A 14,139-nucleotide genomic window follows, 5' to 3' on the forward strand; every position below is an offset into this window, starting at 1 on the left:
ACCTCAGTTGCAGGCTCGATCCCAGGCTCCAGTGTGGGAGGCAACCAATCAATAAAACCTATTACATTGCTCTGTGGACACAGTATGGATATTATGACTGTCAACTAATTAACATGTAAAAGTATAGATAATGTGTTAGAAAGTTATCAAATCATATTGCCATGGAAATACCAGGCTCCAAGGCGATCGGGGTTCGGTTCCCGGTCAGGGCACATGCCCAGGCTGCGGGCTCGATCCCCAGTGGAGGAGGTAGCCGATCAATGACTCTCTCATCATTGCTGTTTCTATCTCTCTCTCTCCCTCTCCTTTCCTCTCTCTGAAATCCATAAAGATATATTTATATAAAATTTTTTTAAAAATACCAGATTTAAAATAAATTTTAAAAAATACCAGAAAATCTTCACACAGATGATTTTCTAAGCAGAGTTTTGTTTTTCACACAATCTGTTTTTGGTTAACCTATTTGACAAAGGAATAATATTTTTTGGAGCTCTCAAGTATCCAACTGATTGCTTGGTATAATACTTTGGAATCGTTTCTATAAACTAGATTCATTATATTAGCAATCATAGCCACCAAGGTCTGAATACAGATGTTATTTTACTATTCTTAAGGCTAAAAAAGAAATCCATGCCATAAAGAATAACAAACTAGGCAAAAATAATTTTTCCTCTAGGCAGTAAGATACATAACTTATGGATGATATAACTAGCTAAAATCCACAGACATGAAAAATGTCTCCAGACAACCTAAGTTTAATATGAGCTGAAATGTACTTTATTGTTATCAATCAGAGAAATCAAGCCCATAATAAAACTTAATTTAAAATTGTTATAGTGTGGTGGAGGACACTGGCAATATCCAAGGAGAGTGAAAAGGAAGTCCCAGTAATTCATTTATTTTGGTCAGAATTATACACGTAGGCCTAAAATATTCAAGTGTTTTAGTAGTAAGAGTTATGAATTCCACCTAACACTGTCCCATTGAGAAGCCCTATTAAATGGTACAGTATTTTGTTCAATCAAATCTGAAACCTTGACTATTCAGGATAAAATATGAGAATATCCTGAAATAAAAGCAAAGAAGTAGGAATGGTGAACACTAAAAATGAAACTAAAAAACACAGAACAGAAAGAAATAAGGAAAGAACAATCTCTTAGATAAATAACAATAATTACTGAGAAGATTAAAAGAAGGGCCTAAGCATGAAGACAATAGGAGTTGGGTCAAGGTTAGAGTAGCCACTGTAGAGAAACAGGTCAGAGCTATAATAATAAAGAACAATTTAGAAAAATCAAACAAAGTTTCACCTGAAAAAAAAAAACCCTAAATTATACTATAGAAAAGATGTAGAAAAAAAGGGCAGTAAGATCAGGGAAATTATCAAGCTTTGGGTTCAAAATGTATCTAGTAAACAAAAATTCTAAATTTACTGGATTGATCCAACAGAACCAAAGAGGATGGTCACTAATTCTCATCTTAATAAATTTTTAAAAATTATCTTGCCCAGCCGGGCATGGCTCAGTAGTTGAGCATCGACCTAGGATCCAAGCGATCAGGGTTCGATTCCTGGTCAGGGCACATGCCCGGGTTGCAGGCTCGATCAATGACTTTCTCATCATTGATGTTTCTATCTCTCTCTCTCCCTCTCCTTCCCTCTCTCTGAAATCAATAAAGATATATTAAAAAAAAAAAATTATCTTTCAATTAGCCTAATAGAAAAGGAAAGTAGCAACAGAACAATGATATTAAAGTTGATTCTTTGGTATAAAACAAATTTGGGGATTTGGTTCTCTAATCAAGTAGGCTTACTTCCATTAGATTAGACTTTAAACTTTAACAAAGATGGCAAACAAGTTCTATTTTCACATGAAGAATTCAATTTCATGTGCATCAGGAACAAAAATAATTCTAACAACCCTAAGAAGTAAGGACTATTATTATCCCCACTTTACGGATAAGGAACCTGAGGCATTCTTTAAGTAACTTGCCTGAAGTCACATAGCTGGTAAGTAGAGAAGGAATCTGAATCCCAGCAGTGGAACCCTAGGATATGCCCCAAACCATTCTGCAATCCTGCCCCTCGAGGGAAGATACCAAGATCATGTCTGGAAACACTGGCCATCTAAATAAGTGTTTAAAAAAAAGCTTGAGCCCTGGCTGGTGCAGCTCAGTGGTTAGAGCATTGGCCTGTGCACTGAAGGGTTGCAGGTTCAATCCCTGTCCCAGATGGGGTGCATGGGGGAGGCAACCAGTTGATGTATCTCTTTCACATCCATGTTTCTCCCTCCCTTCCTCTTTCTCTCTCTCTCTCCCTCTCTCTTCCTCCCTTCCACTCTCTCTCAAAATCAATGGACAGAATATCCTCTTGTGAGGATTAACAACAACAAAACAAGCTTGGGCTCTCCAGTAATATGACCCAGGGTTCAAATTTCAGCTCTTCCTTTTACTAGCTTTGTGATCTTTAGAGCACCACTTGAGCCCCAAAAGACTCACTTCCCCCCCATGAAAACGAAGATTCTAATGCCTCATTTATTCTGAGGATTTGAGGAGATAAAGTAAGTAAAGTGTCCAAGTCTAAGATCTGAGACAGAGTAGGCACTCAGTCAGTAACAGCTAGTACTGCAAGTGAACACCCTCAGTGTGAAGAAACATTATACACAATATACAAGAAATTATAAAGCAAATTATACTTACTATAAAAGGAAAGTTAAATTCTTAAATGGCATTTATAGAAAAATTACAAATTGTCAATGAAATAAAGTTTTAAAACACGTTTACTCTGTTGTTAAATCTCTAATTACAACCCAGGTGGTATGATGTCCTTCATTAAGCATACTGTACCTCTTTGATGATTTTCACACCTTTTGGATCCTTGATATTAACAGCTATACTCTAAAAATTAAAATATATGTATATTAAAATGGCATCATAAAGTTTTTTTGTTAATACTGACAGTTCAGCAAGGTAGCCAGTCATATCATAGATTCTCCTCTTAAAGCAAATGTATTTTCCTTCTGAAGAAATATTTAAATTCATCTTTACTGATTTTATTTGCAATTTAGATATGTTAGAATGTACCAAGGATTACAGTAAACATGCTTCAAATACCAAATGTTAGGCACTTATCAATCTCCAAAATAATAACAAATGTAAAGAACCATTTAATAAAATTATTTCCATTATAAACCATTATAAATTCTCATGAAATGTTTTAAATTAGTAGAGAAGAAAAATTAGTAAAGTTATATTGTTTTATTTGGTAACTGTTGAATGAATAAAATTTCACCTTATTTGAAATGTTAATTACATCTACAAAAACAGGATGGAAACAAACAGGCGGGATATAAAAAGTTTTGTTTTTACAATAGAATTACACAAAGAAAGCAGAAAAAAATATATTCTTACTTTTTTATTTCGATTTACACTGAGAAAATAAGTACTTTCTGTCCCCACAAAAGGTGGCCCCCAAGTTCGTGTATCATCACCAGCTCCTGAAAATAATAGTATGAACTATTAATCTTTAACTTTGAAACATCATGAGACATTTCATATCAATAGTCTCACTCATCATATATATTCACAGGTGCCTGAACAAAATCAGTTCAACTCAGCGGCATCAGCAATGTAGAGGAGGCCATAAGAGTCCATTAGAACCATCCAAACTCTTTACCTGTTCATGTTAATCACTAAATCTTTCCATATCCTTTCACTAAAATTCATCCCTGAAAGTCAAAATCCAGAAGGAAATATCCTATGGGTAGTCTTTAGATTTAATAAATGGCAAATTTGAGGGGGGAAAAATTGCCCTCAGTTTTTGGCAAGCAATTCAATTTGTGTTTATTGGCATTAAATATGCAAAGAAAATGTTGAGTGTGCAAAAGCTGTTTGTTAAATATCATTTAAATCAGAATAATGATAAGTGTTCCCCTAGCCGATTTGGCTCAGTGATTAGCAAGTAGGCCTATGGACTGAAGGGGCCAAGGGCCCGTATATATCTCAATTACAGGCCAGATCCTTGGCCCTGGTCAGCATGCAGGAGGGAGGCAACCAATCGATGTGTCTCTCTGACATCAACATTTCTCTCTCTCTGGCTCTCCCCCTCCCTTCCGTTCTCTTTTGGGGGAAAAAACAAACAAACAAAAAAAAACAATGGAAACAATACCCTCAGATGAGGATTAACAAAAAAAATAATAATAATAAGTGATAAAATGGCATAATACAATGGCATCTGAGCCTACAATAAATACACCATCAAAAAATTCTGCAGCAACAACAAATCAGAAAAGGCAAAATAAGTTATTGAGTAGCTAATTCAGCTAATTTGAAATACTATTTTAGAATAAAATTTTATTTGTCTACGTCTTGCTTCAAGGTAAAATTTTTAAAAACATCAAACATAGAGTATTTTATTCTGGATATAAACTTCAAGTGATTCTGAAATGTCTTTGCATTTGATTCAAAGACAACACTATAAAGTTACAGAAAAAAGGAGTTCTTTGCATAGTAAGCAACTGGCAAACAAGTTAGATAGAACTCAGAAGCTGAATCAACAATTAACTGCACAAAATAGTATCACTTAAAAATTTAATAATGCAAGTTCTGATTAAATATTGATATAAACAACTAATCAACTCTATAATTACAGTTAAAGTATTTATCAGGAGCCTCCCAAAAATAATTTATGAATATATGTTAAAGCTTAAATTCCAATCTCATTTTAATGAGGTAATTAATCTAGGATCAGTGCCAATGGCACATGACAGGAAATCTGTTAAAACATCAAAGGTCGCAAACTGGTAAAACTGGCAAATGACACATTTTATTTGACTCACACCCAATACAAAGTTTTTAACTAGCTGCCATGATTTCAAAATCTGGCGATCCCTTTTGGAAATCCTAATACATCAATAATTACCCTAAATGTAAATGGTCTAAATTCACCAATCATGAGGAACAGGGTAGCAGAGTGGATCATATAACAAAACCCAACAATATGCTGCCTACAACAGATACATCTAAGCTGAAAAGACAAAGGTAGATTCAAAGTAAAAGGGTGGAAAATGATTATACAAGCAAATAACATCCACAGAAAAGCACGTGCAGCCACACTTATATCTGACAAAATAGATTTCAAGACAACAAAGATAACAAGAGACAAACATGGACACTTTGTAATGATAAAGGGGACACTATATCAAGGAAACATAACACTTCTTAATATATATGCACCCAACCAGGAAGCATCAAAATACATAAAGTAACTACTCTCAAAACTAAAGGGAAAAACAGATCAAAACACAATCATAGCTGAGGACCTTAATAGTCCACTGACAGCCCTAGCCAGATCAACCAAACAGAAAATCAATTAAAAAAATATCGGCCTTAAATGAAATAGTGGAGCAAATGGACATAATTGACATTTACAGAGCCTTTCATCCCAGAACATCAGATTATACATTCTTCTACAGTGCACACAGAACATTCTCAAGGATAGACTATATGTTGGGTCACAAAACTAGCATCAACAAGTTCTTCAAGAAAACTGAAATTATATGAATCATATTCTCTGACCACGATGCCTTGAAATGAGAAGTCAACTGCAAAAAGGAAGTAATGAAACCACAAATACATGAAGATTAAACAGCATACCACTAAAAAATGACTAGGCCAAAGAAGAAATAAAAGATGAGATCAAAAGATATATAGAAATAAGTGAGAAGACAATAAAACATATCAAAATTTCTGGGATGCAGCAAAAGCAGTAGTAAGAGGAAAGTTTATATCCTTACAGGTCTATCTCAAGAAACAAGAGAAATCCCAAGTAAAAAACCTAACATCACATCTTAAAGAACTAGAAAAAGAACAAAATCAACCCAAAGTCAGCAGAAGAAAAGAAATCATAAAAATTAGAGAAGAATTGAATGAAATAAAGAACAAGAAGACTATAAAAATTAATAAAGCAAAGAGCTGGTTCTTTGAAAAGATTAATAAAATTGACAAACCCCTGGTTAGACTCACTAAGGAAAAAAGGGAAAAGACCCATATAAACAAAATTAGAAATGAGAGAGGAGAAATCACCATAAATATCACAGATATACAAAGGATCATACTAGAATATTATGAAAGGCTATATGAAACCAAATTCAATAACCTAGAAGAAATAGATAAGTTCCTAGCAATATACTGCCTTCCTAGACTAAATCATGAAGAATTAGAAAATCTAAATAGACCGATCAACAGTGAAGAAATTGAAACAATCATTAAAAACCTCCCCCCAAAAAAAGTCCAAGACGAGATGGCTTCACCAGTGAATTCTACCAAACCCTCAAGGAGATTTAAAACCTATCCTTCTTAAACTCTTCCAAAACATTAAAGAAGAAGCAATACATCCCAACACACTTTTATGAGGTCAGTATAACCCTGATACCACACTCTGGCAAGGTAACACCAAAAATAAAACACAGACAAACTATGGACCAACATCTCTGATGAATACATATGCAAAAATCCTAAACAAAATACCAGCAAACTTAACACAACAACAGTACATCAAGAAAATAATATATCAATCAAGTGGACTTTTAAAGACGGTGGTAAATTAGGTAGAAGCTACAATGACACTCTCCTAGGACCAAACTAGATTTACAACTAAAACATAGAAAAACTATCCTAAATGATCAATTGCAACTGAAGATTAGCTGGAGAGCACCCTCATAACCAAGGGGGAAAAGTGGAGACCACATAGAAGTGGTAGGAAGTGCGCAGGCACGAGAGGGCTGGCTGAGCTCCCAGAGAAGCTAAAGATCCAGAGGGATATCTCACCTGTGGAGAATTCCCACTGAGAATTCTGGGGTCTAAACCACAAGCTGGGCTTCTCAGCCCTGAGCATCATAACTGAGAAAGGTGCCCAAATAACATCTGGCTGCGAAAAGAAGCAGATTCTCTGTCTTCCAGGGACAGATGGCTGGAAACACAAGCATCCTTTTAAAAGGCCAACCCACAAAGTTTTGCGTGCAGCCAGCCACTCACCTTGGGTTTCAGCAGAGGGAGAGCAGAGTGCCCTATAACTGTGTGAGGAGAATCCAGGGATCCTGGCTCGGGGAATAAAGCTCAGAGGGCAGACATCTGGATTCCTATGCTGAGTCATTCACCCATACTGCAGAGGACAACTTTCTCAGGCAGATGTTTACCTTATAAGCAGCTATTGCCTAGGGGAAAGCAACAGCCCTACCCTGCTGGAAAATATCTCGCCCCACTCCGTGGAGTTTCTACAGACTGAGGTTCATTAATACACTGAATAACAGCCTCTGGATGCTTTGAGTCTTTGCTTGATTTGCTTCTGAACCCAGCAAATGGGAAAGCAGACCCTGGTGTGATCTAGTCCTGTCCAAACAAACCAGGCCACAGCAAAGGGAACCACAAGCTACGGAGTATGGAAAGCTTCAAACAGGGTACTCAAGGCCAGTCACAAACAGTCTCTGACACTGGCCTGCACCAGACACCATCCAAAAGACTGGGAGTCATAGCAAATCTACCTAATACACAGAAACAAATCCAAACTGGCAGCCAAAATGGGGAGACAAAAAACAAGTTGAAAATGAAAGAACAAAAGAATTCTCCAGAAGAAGAGCTAAATGCAATGGAGATAAGCTATCAGATATAGAGTTCAGAATATTGATCATAAGGATGCTCAAAAACATGAGAAAAGAAATGGAAACTATGAAGGAAATTAAAAATGACATGGTAGAAATAAAATAAAATTGAAAGGAATAAACAGCAGATTAGGTAAAGCTGAGGTTCCAGTCAGCGAATTAGAAGACAGGGTAGAAAAAAAATCACACAATCAGGGAACAAAAAGATAAAAAAATTAAAAAACAGAAGAACACTTTAAGGGAACTGTGGGACAACATGAAACATAACAATATTCGCATCACAGAAGTACCAGAAAGTGTATGAAGTAAGCAAGAATTACAGAACCTATTTGAACAAATAATGGCAGAAAACTTCCCTAACCTGGTCAAGGAAAAAGTCACAGAAGTTCAGGAGGCACAGAGAGTCTCAAGCAAGAAGAACCCAAAGTGGCCCATACCCAGACACATCATAATTAAAATGCCAAAAATTCAAGACAAAGAGAGAATCTTAAAGGTAGCAAGAGAAAAGCAATCTGTTATTTACAGAAGAGCTCCCATAAGGCTCTCAGGTGATTTCTCATCAGAAACTCTACAAGACAGAAGGGAATGGCATGAAGTATTCAAGGTAATGCAAAACAAAGATCTGAAACCAAGACTCCTCTATCCAGCCAGACTTTCATTCAAAACAGATGGGGAAATAAAGAGCTTCCCAGACCAAAAAAAAAGGCTAAAGGAGTTTATCACCACCAAACCAGCATTACAAGAAATTCTAAAGGGACTGCTGTAATAAGAAATTAAAATAGAGAATGAGAGAAACATAGGCATAGAGAAACAAAATGAAAATAGATACTTACCTATCAATAATAACCTTAAATATAAATGGATTAAATGTTCCAATCAAAGGACATAAGGTAGCTGAATGGATAAGAAAACAAGGACCAAATATATGCTGTCTACAAGAGACCCACCTCAGAACAAAAGATTCACACAGGATGGGGGTTAAGGAATGGGAAACAATTTCCCATCCAAATAGAAATGGAAAAAAAGCTAGGGTAGAAATACTCATATCTGACAAAACAGACTACAAAACAAAGGCCATAAGAAGAGACAATAAAGGTCACTACATAATACTAAAGGGGTCAACCCAAAAAGAGGATATAATCCAGGTCAACATATATGCACCCAACATAGGAGCACCTAAATTTATAAATAAAATAAAAAAGAAACAAAGAGACATGACCCAAATAAATAAGAAAACAGAAATGAAAGAGATGAAGTAACAACTGACACCACAGAGATACAAAGGATTGTAAGAAAATACTACGAACAACTATATTCCAACACCTGGACAATACTGAAAAAATGGACAAATTCTGAGAAAAATACAATCTTCCAAAGCAGAGTTGAAAAGAGTCAGAGAACCTGAACAGGCCAACAACAGCAGATGAAATTGAAGTAGTAATAGAAAAACTCCCAGCAAACAAAAGTTCTGGCCCGGACAGCTCCACAGGGGAGTTTTACCAAAGATTAAAGAAGAACTAACACTAACCTCAAATTGTTCCCAAAAAATCCAAGAGGAAGGAACACTTCCAAGCTCTTTTTACAAGGACAGCATTAGCCTAATTCCAAGACACTACAAAGAAAGAGAATTATAGGCCAATATTCCTGATGAATATAGATGCTAAAATACTCAACAAAATATTAGCAAATTGGATCCAGCAATATATAAAAAAGATCATACACCATGATCAAGTGGGATTTATTCCAGGGATGCAAGGCTGGTACAATATTCACAAATCAATAAATGTTATACATCACATAAACAAGTTGAAAGACAAAAATCACATGATTGTATCAATAGACACAGAAAAGGCATTTGACAAAATCCAACACCCATTTTGATAAAAACTCTCAGAAAAGTGGGAATAGAGGGATCATAATTCAACATAATAAACATCATATATGACAAACCTACAGCCAACATCATACTCAATGGACAAAAACTAAAACCATTTCCCCTAAGAACAGGAACAGCACAGGGATGTCTGCTTTCACCACTCTTATTCAACATAGTACCAGAAGTCCTAGCCACAGCAATCAGACAAGAAGAAAACACAAAAAGCATCCAAGTTGGAAAGGAGGAAGTCAGTCATTATTTGAAGATGACATGATATTGTACATAGAAAATCCAAAAGACTCCACCAAAAAACTAAAAGATTAAATAAATGAATTAGGCAACATAACAGGATACAAAATTAACATCCAGAAATCGATGGCATTTTTATATACCAATAATGAACTCTCAGAAAGAGAAATCAAGAAAACAATCCCATTTGCCACTGCAACAGAAAAATTAAGAGACTTAGAAATAAACCTACCAAGGAGGTAAAACAACTATACTCGGAAAACTAACAGATGTTGTAAAAATAGATAAAGGAAATTATAAATAAGTGGAAGAATATAGCATGTTCATGGATTGGAAGACATAACATCATTAAAATGTCCATACTACCCACACCAATAAATAGTTTCAATGCAATTCCCATTACATACCAATGGCATATTTCACAGATCTAAAACATATACTTCAAAAATGTATATAGACCAAAAAAAAGACCCCGAATAGCAGCAGCAATCTTGAGAAAGAAGAACAAAGTTGGAGGGATCATAATACCAGATATCATGTTATATTACTAAGCCACTTTAATCAAAACAGCACTGTACTAGCACAAGAACAGGCATATAGATCAACGGGACAGAACAGAGAACCCAGAAATTGACCCATGCCATTATGCTCAATTAACATTTAACAAAGGAGGCAAGAACATAAATGGAGTAAAGACAGTCTCTTCAATAAATGATGCTGAGAAAATTGTACAGGTACATGCAAAAAAATGAAACTAGACCACCAACTTACACCATACACAAGAATAAACTCAAAATGGATAAAAGACTTAAATGTAAGTAGTGAAACCATAAAAATCCTAAAAGAAACCACAAACAGCAAAAATATCAGACATCTCTCATAGCAATATGTTTGCTGATACATCTCCTAGGGCAAGGGAAACAAGGAGAAAATAAACAAATGGGACTGCATCTGCATAGCAAAAAAAAAAATCAACAAAAGGAAAAGGGAGCCACTGTATGGGAGAACATATTCGCCAATGATACATCTGATAAAGGGTTAATATTCAAAATATATAAGGAACTCATAAAACTTAACAAAACGAAGACAGGCAATCCAATTTAAAAATGGGCAAAAGATCTAAATAGACACTTCTCCAACAAGGACATACAGATGGCCAAGACACATATGGAAAAATGCTCGAAGTCACTAATCAGAGATGCAAAATTAAAACCACAATGAGATATTATCACCTCACACCTGTCAGAATGGCTACCATCAACAAATCAACAAATGACACATGGTGGTGAGGATGTGGAGAAAAGGAAACCCTAATACACTGCTGATAGGAATGCAGACCGGTGCAGCCACTATGGAAAACATTATAGAGTTTCCTCAAAAAATTAAATATGGAGCTGCATTTGACCCAGTGATCTCACTTCTAGGAGTATATCCTAAAAAACCTGAAACACGAATCAGAAAGAATTTATGTACTCCTATGTTCATAGCATCACAATTTACAAAAGCTAAGATCTGGAAACAGCCCAAGTGCCCTTCAGTAGATGAATGGATAAAAAAGCTGTCATATAGTTAGACCATGGAATACTATACAGCTGTAAAAAAAAAGAAGAATCTCTTACCCTTCAGGAGAGCATGAATGGACCTACAGAGTATAATGCTAGCAAAATAAGACAGTCAGAGAAAGACAAGTATCACATGATCTCACTCATATGTGGAATATCATGAACTTATCAACAAAATAGATCCAGAGACAAAGAAGCATATAACAGACTGATGAATCTCAGAGGGAAGGTGGGTAAGGGGCAGTGGGTAGGGAGAGATGGATTAAAGAACTTATGTACATAAATGCATAACCCACAGGCACAGACAATAGTGTGAAGAATGCCTGGGGGGGGCCAGTTACAGGGTGGAGGAGATCAATAGGGGGGGAAAGGGGGGGACACCTATAATATTTTCAATAATAAAGATAATTTTAAAACATATTTTAATTACATAAAATAAATAAAAATACATCATGATCAAGGGTGGTTCAACATATATAAATCAATCAATGTAATACACCATATTAACAAAAGAAAGGCTAAAAATCATACGATCTTATCAATAGATGCAGAAAAAACATTTGATAAGATACAACATCCATTTATGATTAAAATACTCAATAAAACAGGAATAAAAGAAAAATACCTAAACATAATAAAGGACATATATGATAAACCCTCAGCTAACATCATAGTCAATGGTGAAAAACTGAAACCTTTTCCTCTAAGATCAGGAACAAGACAAGGATGTCCACTCTCACCACTCTTATTCAACATAGTTCTGGAAGTCCTAGCCAGAGCAATAAGGCAAGAGGAAGAAATAAAAGGCATCCAAATAGGGAAGGAAGAAGTAAAACTGTCAGTTTTTGCAGATGGCATGATTCTGTATTTAGAAAACCCTAAAGACTCCACCAAAAAACTATCAGAAACAATAAACAAACAGTAAAATTGCAGAATACAAATTCAATGTACAAAAATCCATTGCCTTCCTGTATACGAAAAAAGACTTCAGAAAAAGAAATGAAACAAAAAATTCCTTTTGCAGTTGCAATGAAAAGAATAAAACACCTAGGAATAAAGTTAACAAAGAACATGAAAGACCTATATACTGAAAATTACAAAGCATTATTAAAACAGATTGAAAAAGACACAACAAAATGGAAAAATATCCTGTGTTCATGGATTGGGAGAATCAACATAGTTAAAATGGCCATATTACCCAATGCAATATACAGATTTAATGCAATCCCCATAAAAATACCAATGTCATTTCTTAAAGAAATGGAATGAGAAATCATCAGATTTATAAGGAACCACAAAAGACTCCAAATAGCCAAAGCAATCCTGAGACAAAAAGAACGAAACTGGAGGTATCACCCAATCTGACTTCTACAGAACTACGATAATCAAAACAACATGGTACTGGCACAGAAACAGACTTACAGTTCAGTGGAAGAAAACTGAGAGCCTACATATAAAACCACATGTATATGGGCAGATGATTTCTGACAAAGGAGCCAAAAACACACAATGGAGTAAAGATAGTCTCTTCAGTAAATGGTGCTGGGGAAACTGGAAAACCATATGCAAAAGAATGAAATTGGATTAGTTTGTCCCCATGAAGAAAAATTAATTCAAAATAGATCAAAGACCTAAATATACGACCCAAAACAGTAAGTTACATAGAAGAAAACATAGGTACCGAACTTACGACTTTGGTCATAGAGAGCATTTTATGAACTTGACCCCAAAGGCAAGGGAAGTAAAGGCAAAAATAAATGAATGGGCCCAGCCGGGCGTGGCTCAGCAGTTGAGTGTCGACCTAGGATCCAGGCGATCGGGGTTCGATTCCTGGCCAGGGCACATGCTAGTTTTGCGGGCTCGATCCCCAGTCGGGGGCGTGCAAGAGGCATCAGATCAATGACTGTCTCATCATTGATGTTTCTCTCTCTTCCTCTCCTTTCCTCTCTCTGAAATAAAGATTTTTTTTTTTTAATAAATAAATAAATAAATAAATAAATAAATAAATAAATAAAATAAAATAAATGGGACTATATCAAATTAAAAAGCTTCTGCACAGCAAAAGAAACTGACAACAAAACAAAAAGTCAACCAACCAGATGGTAGATGATATTTGCAAACAGAAGCTCCTACAAAGGTTTAATTTCCAAAGTATATAAAGAATTCATAAAACATAACACCAAATAATCAAACAATCCAATCAAAAAGTGAGAAGACCTGAACAGACATTCTCCTAAGAAGACATACGAACAGCCAATAAATAATATGAAAAGATTTTCAACCTCACTAACAACTACAACGAGATACCTCACACCTGTTAGAGTGGCTATTATCAACAAGACAAGCATAAGTGCTGAAGAGGTTGTGGAGAAAAGGGAACCCTCATTCACTGCTGTTGGGAATGTAGACTGGTTCAGACACTATGGAAAGCAGTCTGGCCATTCCTCAAAGAATTAAGAAGAGAGCTACCATATGACCCCCAATATCTCTCCCGGGTATATATCCAAAAAACTCAAAAACATGTATTCGCAAAGATATATGCACCCCCATGTTCACTGCAGCATTATCCATGGTGGCCAAGACTTGGAAACAACCAAAGTTTCCTATTACAGAGGACTGGATAAAGAAGATGTGGTACATGTGCCCAATGGAATACTACTCAGCCATAAGAAAGGATGAAATACTGTCATTTGCAACTACATGGGTGGACCTCGAAAATATTAAGCTAAGTGAAATAATTAAGTCAGAAAAAGCTAAGAACCATATGATTTCACTCATATGTGGGATATAAAACTGA

The 14,139-nt window shown here is 35.6% G+C and overlaps 1 protein-coding gene across 3 annotated transcripts in view; it reads right to left on the minus strand.

Moving 5' to 3' along the window:
- SUGCT (succinyl-CoA:glutarate-CoA transferase) overlaps window positions 1-14,139 on the minus strand; it is an 841,499-nt gene that overhangs the window by 816,814 nt on the left and 10,546 nt on the right. For all 3 annotated transcript variants that reach the window (XM_016207271.2, XM_087821075.1, XM_016207275.2), the window contains exons 4-5: window positions 3,409-3,494; window positions 2,845-2,895 (exon numbers count right to left, since the gene is read on the minus strand). In XM_016207271.2, coding sequence (XP_016062757.1) covers window positions 2,845-2,895; window positions 3,409-3,494 — 137 coding nt within the window. The remainder of the gene's footprint in view (window positions 1-2,844; window positions 2,896-3,408; window positions 3,495-14,139) is intronic.

This window comes from Miniopterus natalensis, chromosome 10 (assembly GCF_054644295.1).
Source record: "Miniopterus natalensis isolate mMinNat1 chromosome 10, mMinNat1.hap1, whole genome shotgun sequence".
NCBI lineage: Eukaryota > Metazoa > Chordata > Mammalia > Chiroptera > Miniopteridae > Miniopterus > Miniopterus natalensis.